The 21240-nt window shown below is 46.0% G+C and overlaps 1 protein-coding gene across 4 annotated transcripts in view; it reads right to left on the bottom strand.

Moving 5' to 3' along the window:
* Positions 1-2828: 2828 nt before the first annotated feature.
* The window catches only part of LOC311024972 (C-myc promoter-binding protein-like), a 60086-nt gene continuing 41674 nt past the window's right edge, over positions 2829-21240 (bottom strand). Inside the window, exons 17-35 of one of the 4 annotated variants that reach the window (XM_084027603.1) lie at positions 20999-21205; positions 20780-20908; positions 19271-19412; positions 17264-17371; positions 16922-17014; positions 16167-16280; positions 15754-15903; positions 14001-15106; positions 13114-13342; positions 12406-12509; positions 12150-12325; positions 10860-11027; positions 10580-10760; positions 10240-10494; positions 10033-10150; positions 8651-8677; positions 7146-7308; positions 6571-6635; positions 2829-5803 (exon numbers count right to left, since the gene is read on the bottom strand). In XM_084027603.1, the coding sequence (XP_083883729.1) occupies positions 5667-5803; positions 6571-6635; positions 7146-7308; positions 8651-8677; positions 10033-10150; positions 10240-10494; positions 10580-10760; positions 10860-11027; positions 12150-12325; positions 12406-12509; positions 13114-13342; positions 14001-15106; positions 15754-15903; positions 16167-16280; positions 16922-17014; positions 17264-17371; positions 19271-19412; positions 20780-20908; positions 20999-21205 (3672 nt within the window). In that variant the 3' untranslated portion in view covers positions 2829-5666. The remainder of the gene's footprint in view (positions 5804-6570; positions 6636-7145; positions 7309-8650; positions 8678-10032; positions 10151-10239; positions 10495-10579; positions 10761-10859; positions 11028-12149; positions 12326-12405; positions 12510-13113; positions 13343-14000; positions 15107-15753; positions 15904-16166; positions 16281-16921; positions 17015-17263; positions 17372-19270; positions 19413-20779; positions 20909-20998; positions 21206-21240) is intronic. The other 3 variants (XM_084027604.1, XM_084027606.1, XM_084027605.1) reach the window with 3 other exon arrangements.

The raw sequence follows: 21240 nt of genomic DNA, 5'->3' as shown, positions 1-21240 counted from the left end.
CAGGTCAATATCTTAAACGGTTTGCCCGTGGCAACCATTTGAATGCCACACCCCTTTTTGACACATTGGAATTTTGCATTTCATTTGTTGGCATTTTTGGAGACCCATAACTTCTGTTCTAATAGTGATAGAAGGCTGAACATTGGTCTGCTAGTTCATAATAGTTTGCAGGCAGAATTAACATTCCTTACTGTCTGGGTGAGAGGTGGGTCACCAAAATCCATTATTTTTCACTTTTTGGGTGTCCCTAGCACCACGATGAATGATCATATTTATTCTAAACTGGATTATTGGTTATATTTGGGAACTTTGCTCTTGTCAAAATGAATTTGAAGGGTATGGTACCACTGGTGGGGGTTTTAGGACCGTGGTGCTAGGGGCACCCAAATAGTGAAAAATAATTTTGGCCGTCGATAAAAAACAGTAAGGAATGTAAAACAATAATATCCTTTTGCACTTCTCAACCATCTTCTGAATGTGCTCCTTAAATGTTAACTTGACATCAACCACACTCCCAGGTACCTAATAGTACTAACTTGCTTTAAGGATTGGTCATATAGCTTGAGCTCTAACGTAGGATTAGCTCTTTTCTTTGAAAAGCATATGAATTGAGTCTTCTCCACAGATGAATAAAAACCCCATTCGAATGCTCATTTTTCTTCTTTGTTGATAGCTAGGTGCATTTTTGCTGTAATGTTTTCAATATAGCATCATTGATTGTGGTTGTTATTCATCTTTGATATTGCTAAAGTTTACTGTATTGTCTTTAAAGGGATGCTGTCGTTATTGCTGTAACAACTGGTTGTGAGGGTCAGTGCTCGGACTATCACTGTTCATCCCATGAGTGTAAAGTAGGTCGTAAATACTGGCATTCTGAGTGAACATCCTACTTGAGACTAGATCAACGGTTGGGTTGTGGGTCCCTGGTCCCAGGGTAGTACCCTGTGTTTGTAACTGCAGAGGGAGTGTACGAGGGAATGAGGGCCGAAAACACATTGTATGTACAGGTGATTGTTCAGCTGTTTTACTTACATATCTCCGTGTGTTGTTACTGTTTTCCTGCAGACGTCCAGCAGCTGATGGCGTGTAAAGAAGAGGTTCCCTTTGAGCAGCAGGACTGGGGCTCCAGTCTGGACCAGGAGGACCCAGAGCCCCCACACATCAAAGAGGAACAGGAGGAAGTCTGGATCAGTCAGGAGGGAGAGCAGCTTCAAGGGCTGGGGGAGGCTGATATCAAGTTCCCAGTCACTCTTGTCCCTGTGAAGAGTGAGGAAGATGAAGATGATGAAGAGAAGCCGCAGTTCTCAGGGCTGGCTTCAGCTGCAGCCAGCAGCTCAACTGAACACATGAAAACAGAAGCTGGTGAAGAGGACTGTGGAGGACCGGAACCACAACCAAATACTGGTGACATGACTGAAGACTCTTCTGAGACTGATCACATGACTGAAGACTCATGTGAGACTGATGACAGTGATGATTGGCAGGAGACCAGAGAACCTCAGTCAGGTTTAAAGGCTTGGACCAATGATGAAGTCTCTGACCGTGATTCTAGATGTAGTCCTGGTGAGAAACCATTCAGATGTTCCAAATGTGGGAAAACATTTGACCGTAGAGGAAATATGAACAGACACATGAGAACTCACACAGGAGAGAGACCTTTCAGCTGCTCAGTTTGTCAGAAATGTTTTTCAGTGAGTGGACGATTAAGAGCACACATGAGAATTCACACAGGAGAGAAACCTTTCAGCTGCTCAGTTTGTAAGAAATCTTTCGCACAGAGAGGAAGTTTAAGGACACACATAAAAAATCATAGAGGAGAGAGACCTTTCAGCTGCTCAGTTTGTAAGAAATCTTTCATAGAGAAAGGACATTTAGGGGCACACATGAAAACGCATGCAGGAGAGAAACCTTTCAGCTGCCCAGTTTGTCAGAAATGTTTTCCACTGAATGGAAGTTTAAGGACACACATGATAACTCATACAGGAGAGAAACCTTTCAGCTGCCCAGTTTGTCAGAAATGTTTTTCACTGAATGGAACTTTAAGGAAACACATGAGAACTCATACGGGAGAGAAAACTTTCAGCTGCTCAGTTTGTAAGAAATGTTTTTCACAGAGTGGAATTTTAAGTACACACATGAGAACTCATACAGGAGAGAAACCTTTCAGCTGCTCAGTTTGTGAGACGTCTTTCGCACAGAGAGGAAATTTAAGGAAACACATGAAAACTCATATAGTAGAGAACACTTTCCGCTGCTCAGTTTGTGAGACATCTTTCACACACAGAGGACATTTTAGGACACACATGAGAATTCACAGAGAAGAGAAATCTTTCCGTTGCTCAGTTTGTAAGAAATGTTTTTCACTGCATGACCGTTTAACAAAACACATGAGAACTCATACAGGAGAGAAACCCTTCAGCTGCTCAGTTTGTAAGAAATTGTTCTCACACAGGGGAGGTTTAAACGCACACATTAGAACTCATACAGGAGAAAAACCTTTCAGCTGCTCAGTTTGTAAGAAATTGTTTGCACAGAATGGAAGTTTAAGGAAACACATGATAACTCATACAGGAGAGAAACCTTTCAGCTGCTCAGTTTGTAAGAAATTGTTCTCACAGAGTGGAAATTTAAAGAAACACATGAAAATGCATACAGGAGACCCTAACCCAAAGCTAGTAATAGTGGATCTTAGCTAGGATTCTCCATGTGGAGAAGACTATATTATATTATAATATATATATATATATAATATATATATTATATAATATATATATATATATATATATATATATATATATCGCTCTTATCCAAAGTGCTTTACAGGATGACATTCACACCCCGACGGTGGATTGAACCACCGCTCGTCAGGAGCAATTAGGGTGAGGTTTCTTTCTCAGGGACACCAGGCACTCAGCTAGGAGGAGCTGGGGATCGAACCGGCAATCTTGCGGTTACCAGCCAACGTGTTCTACCTCCTGAGCTAAACCCCCGATCATATGAGCTGAACCCCGATAATACGAGGTCAATGCTCTTCATATTGACTTCTAGAGGAGGTGGAGCTGAAGAACAAGAGAGAAAACTTTCGGCTGCTCAGTTTGTAATAAATCTGGAGGAAGAGGAGTAAAAGGGAACACTTGAAAATTGTAGAAATATTTTAAATTACATCATGGCATTTATCAACAGTCATAACTCATAAAAAACACAAAAAGTCAATGTGTAAGTGAATTGATTTTTATTCTGTTTGACAGTCCTGTCATTCTGGTTTCTGTACAGAACCTTCATCACATCCAAAAATGACCTTTTGCTCATGTTAAAAATGTGATTCCTACAAAGGGTGAGTCAAATGTACATGGCCCCAGATTCTGTGAAATCATTCACTTGTACAAGTTCTTAACAACAAAAATCCACAGATGAATGGAATAGTTCTTTTTTAAAATTTCTTACAGCTGTTGACATCGTCGTCAATGTTTCCTTCCTTTCACTTTTTACGGACAAAGTGCAACTTGCTGATATTTCCAGTTTTGGTTTCCAGAAATCACACACACGGTTGATTTTCATGAGACCCTCATGAGTTTAGACACGAGGGTCCTCCTTCAACCATCATGTCAGTCTTCACTTTTTGTAACAAGAACACTTGAAAACAATCAGAGATGCGCATCGACAGAAGAAGTTCTGATCCAGCTCTAATCCAGTTTGATCCAGAGTCTATTCAGCCAACAGAATCTCTTCAAATTAAAGCTTTTCAAAATGCAGAAGAGATCTTTATCCAAAAGATCTTTCAACACATGAATTCCATAGCAAATAAAATGTTAAACATTTACAAATCTGTGTTCCTTGTTTTTGCATTTTAATATTAAAGTCCTCATTTGCCTTCCGAACTTTTATTACACGTGTAAAACAGATGTCTATCCCTTTAAGTACATTTCAAAAAATGGAAATTATTCTGGGATCTAGAAGTTCTGTTCGATGTGCTGAAACAGCAGATGTTACTACGTCGTTAGTATTCCTGTGGACACTGAAATCTGAAAACCCCTTTTTTGTGTTTTAATGTGACACGGTCGAGATGAAGCTGGTGCACGAAGCAAAGATGACTGGAAGTCAGTGTGGAGGGTGTTCAAAATATTCTAGAACTTCCAAATGTGAATCTACAATTATTTGACAGTAAAAAAAAACAAACAAAAAAAAACAATCCAGAGTAGGGCTGAAACGATTCCTCGAGTTATTCGAGTAACTTGATTCTAAAAAATGCTTGAGGCAAAAACTCTGCCTCGAAGCGTCGTTAAATTCCTATCTCGGCGGCAGGAATCATTGTTCCACACGGACCGTGTTTGAGAAAGCCAGAGTGACCATTTAGGGCGCACATGCAATCAAACATCAGTGAAGTGTGGCTAAATATGTTCCTTGGTTCCACCAGCGCTCCATTCAGGGGGTCTGTTTATGTGTAGTGTAATGTTGAATCACCACGGTCTGAGCCAATCAGAGGCCGAGTAGGGGCGGGCCTTCGTCTCTGATTGGCTCCAACCCCGCTCTAAAAGTTTTTTTGGTACAGAAAGTTGATCATTTTTGATACAAGGATTTGAGTTTTCTTTGCGCCTTTTTCTTGCTACACTGTACAGAGATTAATAATGATAATAATAAAAGTCTAGTCCCGTGAATATAGGGTTTTAGACTCATGTTTGTGGTTGTAATTCTCAGTATGGCCACAAGAGGATTTCTTCCAGCTGAGTTTTAATTTACACAACATACCAACACACAAAACATGTTTAGAGTTCACGGAGAAATTAAAACTCACCTGGAAGAAAGCCTGAACACTTTCAGTCTCATTTAGAAATGGAGCACTTCAGCCTCTTGTGGCTACAATGTGTATTACAACAACAAACTGAAATTTAAAAAAGGAAAAGAAAAGTAGGAGAGGAAAACAACTTTAGATTTTTGTCTAACTTTCCTCTGAGGGCTTCCGTAGTTAAGTTAAAAAAAAACATTAAAAAAACCAAACTAAAGATATACTTTTTAAACTTTATGTTAAAATAAAATGCAGAGCACGATTGTATGCGGTTCTGGACATTTATCTTCAGATACAGGACTAACATTAAAGGAAGCTTTAAACATTTAAAAACTCACTAATACTTTAATTATTAATTCAACACCACATTTTAAAGTGTTAAGTCCACTGTGATGTCTTAAATTTGACAGACGAACAGTCCAGAAACTTGAATTACTGTGAGTTTACTGATCACTGCAGCTCAAATTTAAACATTTGTTTTTTAAAGCACACAAGACGCAGTCGTCACTTACAACAATCGCTCCGGTTTAAACCGCGAGACAACAAACAACGATAAAACGCTAACAATAAATAAAGCTTATTTTTGTATAAATAGAGTTCAAGTTAAAATATTGCTAATATTAGTCTTCATATGCTGTATGACTATACAATATAAATGTTGCATTTAAAAAAGAATCCTCTACTGCTGTGTATGTACAGTTCTCACAGGATGACTAACGGCGTCAGCTGAGATTACGGGCTTATTTCCGAGGCTACGTAACGCCGACCGCCGTACCTTGTTTTTCCACGATCTCCAAAAAAACAAAACGACAAACATTCACAGTCTTCCAGCAGGTTTCCTGAGCTCGTCATTAAAGCGATGAGGCGGGTCGGCCGTGAAGGTCTACAGGTAAGGCTCTCCGAACGTCCTGCGGCACTCCATGACCCCCGTGCTGGGGGGGCGGTCGCAGTTATGGCTCAGCTTCACCAGGCTCGGCGCCAGGCGGTCGTACGCCAACTTGTACTCGCGGTCGAAGGCGTCTGAGAGAAGAGGAGAACAAACGTGAGCCTTTGGGACGATGAGGAGAAGTCAACGGAGCAGAGCCGGAGAGTTGTCGGACGCCGGTCGGAGCTGTGATGAGTCAGCGTTCAGGGGGCGGGACTTAGCAAAGGGTCAACAGGTGACATTTCAGCTCTATGGGGTGGTTTAGTGTCTTTTAGCTCAGTGCTTTTGGTTTTTACTGCGTTTGTTTCACTCTCACGGCTCTCATTGGCTTCATTTCCTGCCGTCTTGGGAGTTTAAAAAAGAGTGGGAATATTTTTCAGAATCAGAATCCCTTTTATTGCCAAGCCATTAAAACATAAGGAATTTGACCCCGGCTTTATGTCACTCTCAATATAATCACACTGAAATAGTAATACAACTAAATCAAGGATAATAAAAGGGAAACATAACATTTGACAGGATAAGATAAGATACTACTTTATTAATCCTAAATGAAATTCTTGTGCCAGAGATGATTATTATTAATAATAATAATGAAGAACAATAAAAAAGAAATATAGAAAAGAGTGAAAAAGACAGAAGATGACAGAGAGCAACGCTGCCTGGTAAGAAACTGTCCAGAAACATCAATGTTGTTTTAGCTTGTTTGTTCTGCCCCCTAGTGACCAAAATACATCAATTCAGGTTTCAAACAGATGTTTTAATTCAATATTTTAACTTTTGTTGCTGAGCTCAACTCAAATAAATAAAGTAAAACAAAAAGTCTGATGTGAACTAACAGAAAACATAATGGTGGACTCACCGATGTCGATGTTGTCTTTGCCCAGAGCCACCAGAGAGAGGAAGAGGACGTCCCGGTACAAACTCCTGTGGAGGAGAGAGTCGAGGTTACTGCCCTCCTTCGTGTACCTGCACCTCCTTACAACACTCATTCAACTGTCTGAGTTCTTACTTTCACAGTCAAAGACACTCAAATACAACAAGATGAATCCCTTCAATGTAAATGTAAGCCTCTGGGGATCCGCCATCATGGAACTCTGGATTTAGACCGGTTGATTCATCCTGAACTTAAACTCGTCTCTTTGGTGGAACAGACTAAAACACGTGGAGGCTCAAACTCTTAGATCACATGATTTAAATCGGATCGTCTGCAGTGGGAGGAGCCTGAACGCCGCACTAGATCGTTCAGATGTCTGAGGTGTATCCTCAGGGGAACACCTTTCTGGGGAAAACTTCCCCGCGTGGTGAAAACAAACCGCTAACCGTCTTGGCTGCTTTGGACCTTCACTCTTACGTGTGAAGCTTTTTTCCAACATGGTGACAGAAAGGAAACAGAAAAAGCAGACTTTGGTATCCGAGGAGGATGGGGACACCGACCGTTGCCTCTTGACGCCGAGCGTCTGGCCCAGCAGCTGCAGCAGCTGAGTCATCGGCCGGCTGACGTCGTTCCTCTGGATGCTCTTCACCACACTCTGTAGGAAGTCCTCACTGAACGGCTTCTCGTCCGGCGGCGGCGGCCGGGTCAGAGGGTAGCCCACATCTACGGAGACACAAGACCACGGACCATCAGAGCCGGACTCGTCTCCGAAGACAACGAGGGCAAACAAAAAGACGTTTGATTACTAGAGTCAGGGCTGGGTATCTGCATACTGGATGTTACAGTAAAAAAACACAAGTAGTGAGTAATTAGATGTCTAATGTGTGTTGTGAATAAAAGCTCTGCATGTCGTGGAATAAATGTTATTTTAATGACTTTTTCCAGTTTAAAAAAATAAAATAAAAACACATTTCCATTCTATTATCAGTGAGTATTTGTTTTACATGATTCATGTGTTTGCATGTTTTACACTCGCTGGGCTCTGTACCTTTAAGATGTTGTTCTATTATTCCTCTCTTGGTTCAAGTTAACACTTTGATGATGTTATTCATTGGGTCGTCACACAGAATTAACAGCTACGACTCTTGTTCAACACAATTGATTGAATCGTGTTATTATATTATTATTCTATTAGGTGACCTGTGTATGTCTGACCACCGGCTCAAACCAATCAGGGGCCTCACCTCTTTAATGGGTCATACAATCTAAACCCAGTCACCGGGTTAAATAGAAACGTCTCTTAAAAAGAGACTTCAACCAACCTGCTGAAACTCTGAGGTTAAAATAACACAATATCTTATAATATGCAAAACTAGTATATTAACAATTATCAGGTCACAAAAATGTCCCGACCGGTTAAAAAAAATACAACAGACAGTCTCTGGTTCCTCCACATAGTCTGGTCTGGTCTCTGGACTAATGTGAGCTACTATCTAGACCTCTGGGGGACCACAGACAGTCTCTGGTTCCTCCACATAGTCTGGTCTGGTCTCTGGACTAATGTGGTCTACTATCTAGACCTCTGTCGTGTGAAAATTTGCTCGGCATTAGTTGAGACATTCGTTAAGTTTATCGGTGTATTCTAATTTATAAAATCGTAGCTTTAAGTATGAATTAAGAAGTTCAAGCTCAGTAATGGATTCGGGAGCTTGTGTGACATAATGACCCTTCCAAACACAAAGTAAAGGTACTCAGGAGAACCAGCAGGATGAGGTCAGGGTTCAGTACCCAGCCCTTCAAGTACGACAACAATGCCCATCCATTTGGAGTCGCCCAATAATAGGAAATCAAATAACAGACACTGGGGAACCACATTCACCAGAGATGCAGACCTACATTCAAATACAGAGAACTGAGCTGTATTTGAAACAAACACAAAAAGGACAAAAAGCGCTCCACTCGTAGGGTTGACTTTTCCCCACAGACGACAACACAATGCATCAAACACACACAGGACACACAACGACAGCACTCATCTGTGGAGTCAGCAGCAGAGAGGACTCACTGTCTAACAACAGAGTACAATTAAGGCCTGCAACACAGAGAGCAGACTGTTAGCACAAGGACGGCCTCGGCATCGCTCCACATAGATGCTCCGATAACATTTTCCCCTTCCAATGCTCGTGCTGTGTGTATCGGCTGATACCAATACCAGTAGGGGTGAGTATTGGCAAGAACCTCAAGATACGATACGTATCACAATACTTTGGTCACCATACGTATCACGATATTGAGATATAAATACAGATGAAAACAGTACCTTATATGTTAAACAAATTAAGTAAAAACTATTTCATTCAAAACAGCCTCTACATTTTATTAATTCCCATGAAATTCACTGGAATAAATATTGAAAATAAAATGAAAGAGGATAAAGTACTGCATTCACAACGCGTCTAAACATGAAACTTTTTTTTTTTTAATCCATCTTTGGAGTTGAAAAATCTATATTGTATTGGGTGGCAAAGTATCGCGATATATTGCCGTATCGATATTTTACTGGCGGAAACATTGTGAAGTACTGCCGACACGATGCACTAACATTAGCTCCTTTTAGCAGGTGTCAGGTGACCAATTCTTCTTCGCCCCTTTAAAACAGCAGCTGCTGCAAAACTGGAAAATAACGTGGTATCGGATCGGTGTCTGGACTTCAGTACTCGCCGATACCGATGCCAGCATTTTCTGCAGTATCGGAGGCATTTCTGATACTGGTATCAGAATCGGAACGACTCTCCACACAGACCCGAGGTCTCCGCCTCCTCAGCGGACGTTTGAGTCATTCATGTGATGCATTCAGCCGCTTTGGCTTCATGAGGGATGGAAACACACTCTCTGAAGTAAAAAGAACGCGAAGCAGGAAGGGGATGTCTGCCTACAGGCGTGATTGTGTTTTCACTAGACAAGCTTTGCAACCACATTTAGAGCAAAAAACAAAAATCCAGAAAACCTGTGACAGAAAATGTATGTACGTTTTCATTGGGATTTCACTGCAATATTCAGAGACAAAAACTCTTGAGTTTTCTAGATTTAAGTGGTACATATCAGAGAAAAACACTAGAACATTTTGGAGATTTAAGTAGTAACTACTTCTTTGACATCATTTGCTAGAAAAAAACCCTGACTTGCCGTGTAGGACGCCTGCAGTAGATGAAATAATCAAGTCCAGGAATCCTTCAGTCCACATGCTGATGATGATCTGGTATTTCCTTGTAAATAATCTGATTGCTAAATATAATTTGATGATGTCATCCACTGCTGGCTTCATATTCGGCAAGAGATATTTTGTGATGTGATGGGCGTGCTGTATAAGTGATGTATTTAAGCTACAGTTGCTCCAATACACCGTCCTAACCATTACAAGTCACAGTCAATGTGATGAGGACTCACTGTAAGTGTTCCAGAGGATGTAGAGGGGCTGGATGGAGTCCTGGTGCAGCTTCAGGTTGTCCCACAGGATCTGGATCAACACGTTCTTACTGTCCTCGGACATCCAGTGACGAGGGACCTATTAGTTATATATATATATATATGAGTCATATTATAATGGGTAGAAGGTAAGTTAATATACGGTGATATACATGGGAACGTATTGACCTGGGAGCCTCGGTTGCAGTGCTCCGAGGTGAGCATGAGACCGGGCAGGTTGCTGGGCAGGTCCATCCGTCTGAAGTACCAGACCAGGTTCCAGTAGATGATGGGGTGATGGTCCACCATGTCGGCCTCTGTGATCACCGGGTCTCCCTCGTTCTCCAGCAGGCTCTCCAGCTCCTTCCACAGCACCAGGGGGCTCAGGTAGGGAACCGTCACCGGCTCGGGGTTGTGGAGCCGCCACTCCATGCTCAGCGGGTCCTGGGGGGGCGGCAAGGATAGGTAAGATTTATCATTGTAGAATAACACGGAGGAGGAGGAGGGGGGGGGTCTGGTGGAGACGTACCGTGGTCTCGTTGAGCCGGCAGGGCAGGCTGCCTGACGTCGGCACACAGCGTTCGGGCCGCGACGCCTCGTCCAGAGGGCCGAAGGCGCTGACGCTGCGAGCCATGGCGGCTCCGGGGAACGGCGGTCCCTGCCGGCGGTCCGAGGGGATGCTGATGCCTTGGGTCCTGGTCGACGGAGTCCTGCAGAGACACGGCGAGGACACGCGAGTCACAGTCAGTGTGTAAATGTTCTGTCCTCGTCTTCCCTTGACTGACATACGAGTGATTAAACCGGAGTACCTTCCACTTCCTGGGCACTCCTGGACCGCAACCAGGGGGGAGGGGGGGGAGACGGCCGCTGTGGGACAGGGGGTGGACAAGGTGGACGTCCCCGTGTCCAAACCTGTGGAGGCCGAGTACGACGAGGTCGTGGCCTCGTCCATCGACGGGCTGCCCTTCAGGAAAAGCCTGCAGAGAGGAACCGAGGAACCATGAGGATCAGGGAGGAACCGTGAGGAACCGAGAGGATCAGGGAGGAACCGTGAGGAGCCGTGAGGATCAGGGAGGAACCGGGAGGAACCGTGAGGATCAGGGAGGAACCGTGAGGAATCGAGAGGATCAGGGAGGAACCGTGAGGAACCTTGAGGATCAGGGAGGAACCGTGAGGAATCGAGAGGATCAGGGAGGAACCGTGAGGAACCGTGAGGATCAGGGAGGAACCGTGAGGAACCGTGAGGATCAGGGAGGAACCGTGAGGAACCGCGAGGATCAGGGAGGAACCGTGAGGAATCGAGAGGATCAGGGAGGAACCGTGAGGAACCGAGAGGATCAGGGAGGAACCGTGAGGAACCGTGAGGATCAGGGAGGAACAGTGAGGAACCGCGAGGATCAGGGAGGAACCGTGAGGATCAGGGAGGAACCGTGAGGAACCGTGAGGATCAGGGAGGAACCGTGAGGAACCTTGAGGATCAGGGAGGAACCGTGAGGAATCGAGAGGATCAGGGAGGAACCGTGAGGAACCGTGAGGATCAGGGAGGAACCGTGAGGAACCGTGAGGATCAGGGAGGAACCGTGAGGAACCGCGAGGATCAGGGAGGAACCGTGAGGAATCGAGAGGATCAGGGAGGAACCGTGAGGAACCGAGAGGATCAGGGAGGAACCGTGAGGAACCGTGAGGATCAGGGAGGAACAGTGAGGAACCGCGAGGATCAGGGAGGAACCGTGAGGATCAGGGAGGAACCGTGAGGAACCGTGAGGATCAGGGAGGAAACGTGAGGAACCGAGAGGATCAGAGAGGAACCGTGAGGAACCGAGAGGATCAGGGAGGAACCGTGAGGAACCGAGAGGATCAGGGAGGAAACGTGAGGAATCGAGAGGATCAGAGAGGAACCGTGAGGAACCGAGAGGATCAGGGAGGAACCGTGAGGAATCGAGAGGATCAGGGAGGAACCGTGAGGAATCGAGAGGATCAGAGAGGAACCGTGAGGAACCGAGAGGATCAGGGAGGAACCGTGAGGAACCGAGAGGATCAGGGAGGAACGGAGAGGGAGACAAATAAAGAAATAGACACTACAGCTGAGCGTGGCCTACCTGCCCGGTCCTCGCAGGTCCCTGATCTCCACGTTGAGGAAGGGCAGGAAGGGGTTTCCACAGAAGGGGCAGGTGGTGTTGAGGTTGGAGTCGTCGGCCGTCCAGCCGGCCATGATCTCCTCGTCGTACACCAGGCAGTCGCACGTCTTGCAGCGCGAGCAGCTGGAGATCAGCAGCTGGAGAAACAAGCCAACAGCATTAAAGCATGTTTGAGTCCTCTGTAACGCCTACTACGTTTCCCAGCATGCAGTTTTACCTCCATGGCGTAGTTGTTGAACATGCTGGTGTTGCTGGTGTAGCGTGAAGAGCCGAGGTCCGACTTGTCTGGCAGAGGGAAGTCGGGAGGCGAGAGGACGCATCCTGCAGGACGATGGGAATACGAGACGAGATTTCTGTAAAACTTTAACCTGTTACACTCGCAGTATTAACCATAACCCATATCATTATTATCTACGTTATCAGTGCAGTGATGAGGCTTGTTCAGAGTTCCTACACAAAGTCAAAGTCAAGCACTTTCCAAGCATTTCCATACTTTTCCAGCCCCTTCCAGCTGTGGTAAACTCCATCTTTGTATCAATCCAATGGTCAGTGTTCAGTCTACTTATTATGTCACTTGTTCATCACATTAAATGAGATGTTATTGTCCTCTAAACAACCAACATGATGTTTGGAGACAGCTTTTTACAGAAGGACCACAAATGAAAGGAAAACTAATTCCACTAACAGATCCACAGAAATATAATCACCAACTATTTTCATCATCTGTTCATCATCAAAAGTCATTTTTCATAAAGAAATGTCAGAAAATGCTGTTTTCAGTCCCTCAGATATGGAGATCTTCTTCTCTCTGTTCTATCATAGATGTCATCACATACAACACACATTTCAAGACCTTTAGTCTACATCCAAGCACTTTTCAAACCTTGAAAACACCACACTAAAATTCAAGGATTTGTGTTGTTACCAGGGAGCAGAGATGTGGGTCTCCCCAGGCTGCAGGCTGCAGACGGGCTGTCCAGTCTGCTGCGGAGGGGGCTGCGCCTGGGGCTCCGGCGTGGCCCCGCGGGGCCGGTCCTCTGTGGGGAGATCACGGAGCCCTCCGACTCCCCGTAGTCCTCCTCGTCCAGCAGGGAGGAGCAGTCCGGATCTCCAACGCCGAGGGAGGACACGCTCATGCGGTCGCTGTGACCGTCCTGCATGAACAGAAGCGTCCCACATTTTAAAAACCCGGTCAGTGATTGGTCAGTAGGCGGGGCTTCTAGGAGTAGATCTCTCGTGTGTGTGTGTGTGTGTGTGTGTGCATCCAGAGCAGCTCAGGTGTGCAGCATCAGTTGCCATGGTGATCGACAGTCTCAGTGAAGACTTTTACACAGGAAAGAGGACGGCCACAAGGTGGCAGCAGCGCTCCCACTGCAGGCTCCCCTCCTTCCCACAGAACCAGATGAAGAAATACAGCCTCACCTCTAGATTTTACCCCAATTTATCAGCATCATCCCTCAGATATGATGTCACGGCTCTGCATAGCATCGAATTATATTAAGGATATTTATATGTAATACTATAAATATGAAGAGATTACAGAGCCCTATTCATGTAAATACAGTATCATACTCCCAACGACCTCTGATCAGGGCTTCAATGTGACGTATTTGGAGCTCTCTGTGATTTTACAAACTAAACACAACAATAATCACATCTCAGTGTCATAACAACTCGATCTAAGTCATCTTTAGAATGCGGGAGCTTTGATTTAGATTTCCCATCGTTTTCCATTCATTCTCTGAATGAAGTGAAACTGCAGAGTCTCTACTTTCAGCTGCATCGCCCAACAACCCGAGTGACCCGCCGTACCTTGGTCGGTGTGGTGTAAGTGGCCAGACGGGAGTACCAGCGGCTCGCCTTCTCTGCCACGCCCTTCCCAGCAGACACCACGCTGGTCTTGAAGACGTCAAGCGTCGGCGTCAGCAGGGTGTCCAGGGCGAAGGAGGAGGAGGAGGGCGAAGGCGACGCCAGGCTGGTCCTGTCCCCCCGCTCCCTGTAGGGGCTGGGCCGAGGGCTGGCGCTGGGCGTGGTGCTGGAGCTGCGGCAGGAGGGCGACGACAGCAGACGCTGGCGTGCGATGGGCTGGGAGGGCGAGGGCGGGTGGAAGGTGCGGGAGCGCGGCACTCCGGCGGCCCTAAGGGGGGAGCTGTGGGGCAGGCTGGCTCGGCGGGGGGCGGAGAGCGAGGAGGGGTGCAGGAGGAGGGGGCTAGCCAGGTCCTGCAGGTCCAGACTGGGCGTGCGGCTGCTCAGCGGGCTGCCCATGTGGTTCATGTAGAGCTCGATCTCTCTGGCCAGGTTGCGACGGGCGCTGGGCGTGCTGGCCTCGTCCCCCTCCGGGTACCGATCCTCACCCTGCCCCGTCTGGGACTCCGCCGCCAGCAGGGACAGCGGGTCGTAGCCCGTCTGGATGTCGGTGCGTTTCGCGGGTCCCCTGGACGCGGCGGCGCTCACGCCGCCGTAGCTGACGCTGCGCTCCACGGGCTTCTTGTGGGATTTGTTGGCGCTGCGAGAGCCGAGGCCGCCCCCTGTGGCAGGCTTGTCCAGATCCAGATCCTCCAAATCAAAAATGGCATCTGTGTTACTCCGGTCCTCATCGCTGGAGTCCGGCCCCTCCGTCTCCTCTTCCTCCTCCCTGTGATCACGCCCCTCTGACCCGCCCAGCGCCAGCGACCGAGGCCTCCGACTCTGACTGAAGTTGGCGCCGGAGAGGATTTTCACGTCTGCGCCCAGGTGTCCCGCGATCTTATCGGGGTCGGTCTCCCCCTGGCTCATCCCGAGCCCGAGTACGGTGGTGCCGCTGCCGGCGCTGCCCACCACCTCCTCCAGAGCGCTCTTGTGTCTGCGGAGCAAGCTGCTGGTGTGGACCTCACCGATCTCATCCAGGGAGGACGTGAAGAGGAGGCCTGCAACGTGGCCTAAGAGAGAGGAGGAGTGAGCAACAGTTAGTAAAATAAAGATGGAGGACTTCTGGGTCCTAGAAGTAAAAGTATCGAGTCGTATTTCCATTCAACACATTTTAAGCAAACTTTGGAGCGTTTCCATCAACCGGTTTGTAGTGAATAAAATCTGCTACAGCACAGTCTGGTCACAAGATGGCGCTATAGCCTTCACGTGGCCGCGTCCCAATTCAGCTGCAGAATCCCTGCAGGATTTCCTGTTTGAGTCACCAGCTGATCCCGCCCCCAACCCTTTGCTGTTCCTGTCGCCTAGCAACAAGCTGCGGTTGCCTAGAAAGAGCATAGAAGCTGTAACTAGCGTTATGTGATTATTCTTTCTATTTTACGATGGAGGACATGCTTCACGGCTGAAGATCCCCTCATAGACGCCATGCTAATTAAAACGGTCGTCTCTGGAGAGCAATGAATCCTGGGATACGTTGGGCCCTGAAGGATCCATCAGGTGGAAAAGAAGCATTTAAAGGAGTCTTTGAAATTGGACGGCGGAGAAGAAGAAGACGAGATGTTTTTAATATGCTACAGACGTGATTGGTTCCTCTGGCTGCTTCTGATGTTGAGCAGCTTTCAAATGAATCTTTAAGTTACTTGAAGTTCCGTCTCCTCACCGGCGCTGGCGGAGCTCTTGGGTTTGCAGGACGCGGCGTCGTAGGGACGGCTGCTGCGAACGATGCCGCGGGGTTGGAAGGAGGAAGGAGCCTCCACGTCCAGCTGAGGGAGGCAGTCCTTACTCCCTTTGGTGCTCTCCGTCTCCGACACTGCAAACACATGGCACGTTAGAGTCATTTAGTCCACATATTACTGAGGGGCTTTGGATATATAGGGTCAACAGTCATACAAGAATAAGATTTCTCCATGTTTTTAGTAATACTATGTGATATGTGAACAAACCCGTCTGTAGCATCCTTCGGAATAATGAAAGGAATTAAAGCGTAAAGTGTGGTGGATGTGAAAAAAAAAAAAAAACGGAAGAAGAGGAAGAAGGTGTTTTAGAAGGTACAGAAATGTGAGATCTACTGACGGGAGCTGCAGTCGCTCTCCTTCTTGTCGTCCTTGGCGGGGGCGGCGTCCTGGGCGTCGCCTCTCCGGACCTCCTCCTTGGACAGCGAGTTGTAACCCAGATCCGACTGATCCCCTTGAAAACAGAGAGACAGACACCGTGGGATTAGATGAGGGACCCGACGTCTCTCCACCATTAAAACCACAGAAGTATGCAGCACGACGCATGGGGGGGGGGGGGGGAGTAGTCGTCCTGCAGAGATCTACACTGACTGTAACAGGTCTGTAGTCTCAGTGGTGCTGCCCCCTACAGGTGGGTGGTAGTCTCACCCCCTCTAACCAAAGAGCCTCCGATGATGCAACATGAGGACATTTACGGTTTCCCTTTAACCGGGCCGACACCACCGTCTGTCTGGGCTGTCTGAGCTTCCCCTCTCAAACGTACGCAGCTCGTCGGCAGCGACCCCCAGCTGGAGCGCCGGATCGACCGGATCCCGTTTCTTTAATATTCATATCATTCATATCAACCTACGTATCTGTTCTATTTAATTAAACGACGACGTCAGGAGTGGGATTATCAATCATCTCCTTCCCTCCCGCTGTGCTTCTCTCTCCCTCCCCCACCGAGGTGCCGTCTCCCCCATTAAAATCAGCTGAGAGAGAGAGAGAGAGAGAGAGAGAGAGAGAGAGAGAGAGACACTGGCAGTAAAGAGGCTGCTGAGGAGCTCAGCTGAGGTGAGACGGATGAACACATGCAGACTGGACAGAGAGGATTACCTGGGTGGAGGGTGGCTTCTCTGAGCTCGGAGCCCCCCCGGTGTGAGTGGACCACCGGGGCCCCGGGGCCCACGCCGCCGCCCCCACGGCCGACTGCATGCAAGGGCAACACAGGCAGGGGGCCGGAGTGAAGGGCAGGGTTAGGGACAGAGCACAGCAGAAACCACAGCCGTAAACCAGGGGGGCATGACGGGGGGGCAGCAGAGGACAGGAGGGGGAGGATGAGGAGGGGGAACGAGGAAGAGGCCCGCCGTGAGTGGGACAGATGAAGGAAAAAAAAAGGTCATTGAGAGAGAAGATGGCTGCCAGTGGAAGATGGCGAGGAGGGCGTGGGGAGTGTACCTGTGCTAGATCTATCATCAGTGGGGTCTACTTTGGCGTCGGGGCCCAGGTTAGTGTCGGCAGAGCTTTCCAGGCTGCCGTGACTCACAGCGTCCAGGTCGCTGCCATCTGCCCAAAGACAACAAGGCGTTACAACCGAGGAGGAGGAGGAGGAGGAGGAGGAGGGCGCCACTTCTGCTCCACAGCGCTCCTCTTCCTCATTCTTTAGTATCTATACGTCATCTTTCTATTTAAATCAACATTAGGATTAAAAAATTAAAGATACTTCATGGTTAATGTTGACATTAGAGGCCGACCGATAAAGGATTTTGAAGGCCGATACCGATACAAATCCGATATTCCGATATATCGGCTGATATTTTTTTAAATTTTTATTTCAGTTATTATTATTATTATTTAGTTATTTACTCTTCGCTAAAATAATATGATAATGCAGTTTAAAAATAAACTTGTTTATTTTATTGTCACAACGGAACATCAAAATATATTAAAGTTCTGATAAATAAAATGTATAAAAATACTTAAAAGTCCTTTGAACAAAAACATAATAACAACAACAACCAAACACAACGCTACCAGTATTAAAATACTTGGTAAGCTTCGTAAATATAACTTCCAAAAAGACTGGAGTTCTGAAGTCCTATGAGGGTGTTTCGTCCGTTTTTATTTTATTTTTTAAATATTCATTTATCGGCCATTATAAATGCTGATACCGATAGTTTGGAAAATGCCTAATATCGGCCCGCCGATATATCGGTCGGGCTCTAGTTGAGATGATCTTCAAAATGCAGAATTCCTCATAATGATTCCAGGCACCGATGCTAATAAAGCTTATTTATGGGGTCCCATAGAGAGACTGAGCTCTTTAACTCTGACGTCTTTCAGTCAGTGAGATGAACATGCTCATATCTGAACCCTGTCTGCAAGAATATTAATATTAACATATTTGGATAATTAAGCTTCCGATAATTTCTCTTTTTATTATGATTTCCAGGTCCATTCTTCTCAATAAGCCATCGGTAAATGTACATTTGTAGCCCAAAACAAGGCGTCACAGACTCAAAGTACAGAAGCCAGCAAGGACTCACTGGACATTATTACATTGGTAGTGTAATATAAACCTAACTGTGTTTAAAATAAAGGAAAATAAGAATTAGAACAGCATTGTTGGGGTAAAACCTCAAAGACCCTCTAGGAAGGGGATTTATAAGAAGACTAAAATCTACTTTAGCTCAAAGCCAAGGTTCTCCTCTCCATCTCAAACATATCACAGATAAGGCCAGCCCTGGTTTTAACCTCCTTCTAGCTCGGGCTTTCTCAGGTGGATTATTTTCAGATGAGCGTGTTTCACGGGAACCTTGAAACGACCTTTAGTTTGGGAACGGGGAGCCTCTTGAGGAAGCGGGTGCAGCAGGGACCGGGGTCGGCATGCACCGGGAGTCCAGCGGCATGCAGCGGCGTCCAACCACACATGCACACATGGCTGGGATTTATAGTTATCGTCTCATTGACTACATCTGACATGGTGGTGGGGACTTTGAGTCTCCTGTCTGAGCTTTAAATACGTGGATGTGGTGAATTTGAGATGGTAGAAGAGCAGTTATAATGTTATTATCTGTGAATTTAATTCATTATCATATCATATATGATACATAATGATTTTATAAACATGTTCTCTTCTTCTTGGATTATGATTCTACTCTTTTTCTCACAATGAATGCAAAACTATTATAACAAACTTTAATAGACCCAAACATGAGTTCCAGGCCAGCTCTCAGTGATTATGTCGACAATAAGAGATGGCATTTCATAGCAGGTCATCAATGTCTGCTCAGGTTCAACTTAAACTCACATGCACTGAGGTCGCGACCTTTCTTCACATATATATTGGGGGTATAAATGCATTTTTTTTATTGTGTGCATGTTAAAGCCACAGAGTTTGGACCACAGAGAAATCATCTTTTTAGTGAATAACTCAACGTCGACGGGGTCAGGGGTCACGGTCACCTGACAGAGGACTCTGGGTGAGGGGGGCTTGCCGTCGCAGCGCCTGTTTGAACTGCGCCACGCTCAGAACGACGTTCCTCAGCTTCATCCACAGGAAGTAGCCTCCTCTGGTGCTGGAAGGCCACGTGCTCTCCAACACCGCCTGCAGGAGAGGAACACCAGGAGGATGACCGACAGCTTACCTTCCACCGGGAAGTACTTATTGGTTTACTTATACTGACACCGGTGAATCAACCTTCAATTCTGCAAGGAAAGTGAGTAATGTTTTCAACCACTAGGTGGAGCCATAACTCCTCTCAAGAGGCGTTTAAAACAGTTTTAGTTCCTAAAATTCACATGAATGTTGTTTACAAAAAACAGATGCTAACTATGTCAGTTTTACATTAAATACAATTTCAGGAAGACTTTCTGGAGGAACTGATGCTTTCTGATGTAGTTTCTCACTTCTTTGATTTCAGTATTATTTACCCTGTTTTAAAGCTAACACTGAAAATATTCAGTCCCATGATTTAATAAATAGATGAGCGCTTATGCAGACACACAAACTCATCTTCACTCCTCCATCCCTTCCTTGGACTTCAAAGACAAAGAACTGTAGCAGCAGCTGCAGTGGAGGAATCGGCCACCTTGTGCCTCCGAGCTTTTTATTTCTAAGCTGAAATAAGATCCTCTGAAAACACAGCGGAGTCGTTTTTACTGCAGCTTCGTCTCCAGACGGCCCGCTCCCACATCAGACAAAGTAATATTGTTTTGCATGCCGGGTTGCCAGATCAGGGACGCGATGATAACAGAGCCACGGTCTGCAGAGACATCAGTGTGATGGAGCGCCGACTGGAGAGCAGCGACGGAGCACACTGTGATAATTTGGATGCATTATTTACGTGGCTATTGTGAATCATGAATAAACAAATCAACATTCAGTCTGCAATCAGTCTCCTCTGTCATATATATGCTGCAGTTTTCTGAGGTATTTGTATTCACAGCACGTCTTCATTTTCTTCTTTGCCGTCTTTAGAGGTTTAGTTTTACTTGGTGAGCTTATTTCATATAATGTATTTATAATTGCGTAGAATATGAACGTTTTATTATATTAATGTTATTTAAAAAAAAATAAAATAAACTCAAATATATGGTTTAGTTCTCTAAACTCAAATATGTAATTTAGTTCTCTAAACTCAAATATATGGTTTAGTTCTCTAAACTCAAATATATGGTTTAGTTCTCTAAACTCAAATATGTAATTTAGTTCTCTAAACTCAAATATATGGTTTAGTTCTCTAAACTCAAATATATGGTTTAGTTCTCTTAACTCAAATATGTAATTTAGTTCTCTAAACTCAAATATGTAATTTAGTTCTCTAAACTCAAATATATTGTTTAGTTCTCTAAACTCAAATATGTAGTTTTTTTCCTCTAAATCAAACTATTTTTTTTAATATTAAACACATTTCAAACCACTCAGCCCAGGAAAACAACTCATTCATTGTGGCCATCGGAGGCATCCTGTACCTTGTTGTAGTAGCCGTAAGTGATGGCATTGGGGTGCACGCCGGCCTTCTTCATCTCGAAGAGGACCCTGACTGCCAGGACCGGTTGGCCATACTGTCCACACAGCTGCATCAGCACCCGGTAGCACACCTGCACACGCAAGACGCACATGTACCCCTCAAAGAAATACACCCTGGGGTGAGAAGATGCATGTTTTCTTTCTGGGAATGGCGAACGTACCTCATCGGGGGGCTGCAGCTTCTTCGACTGCATCTTCCTGAGGACGTCGTAGGCGGTGCGAAGCGCCCGCACCTTGGAGTGGCACACCTTCACGTACGCCGGCAGACAGATGAACCACAGGCCGTAGCAGTGACGCAGCAGGCACTTGGACCACAGCTGGGGGATGGACGAGTTCTTCTTGGCTATCTTCTGGGCCGACTTGATCTCCTGTTGAGTGAATGGGCGGGGGAGAGGGGGCACAG

The sequence above is a fragment of the Eutrigla gurnardus genome (assembly GCF_963514095.1).
Source record: "Eutrigla gurnardus genome assembly, chromosome: 1".
In the NCBI taxonomy this organism is placed as follows: Eukaryota; Metazoa; Chordata; class Actinopteri; order Perciformes; family Triglidae; genus Eutrigla; species Eutrigla gurnardus.
This window is presented reverse-complemented; position numbering and strand designations above follow the sequence as displayed.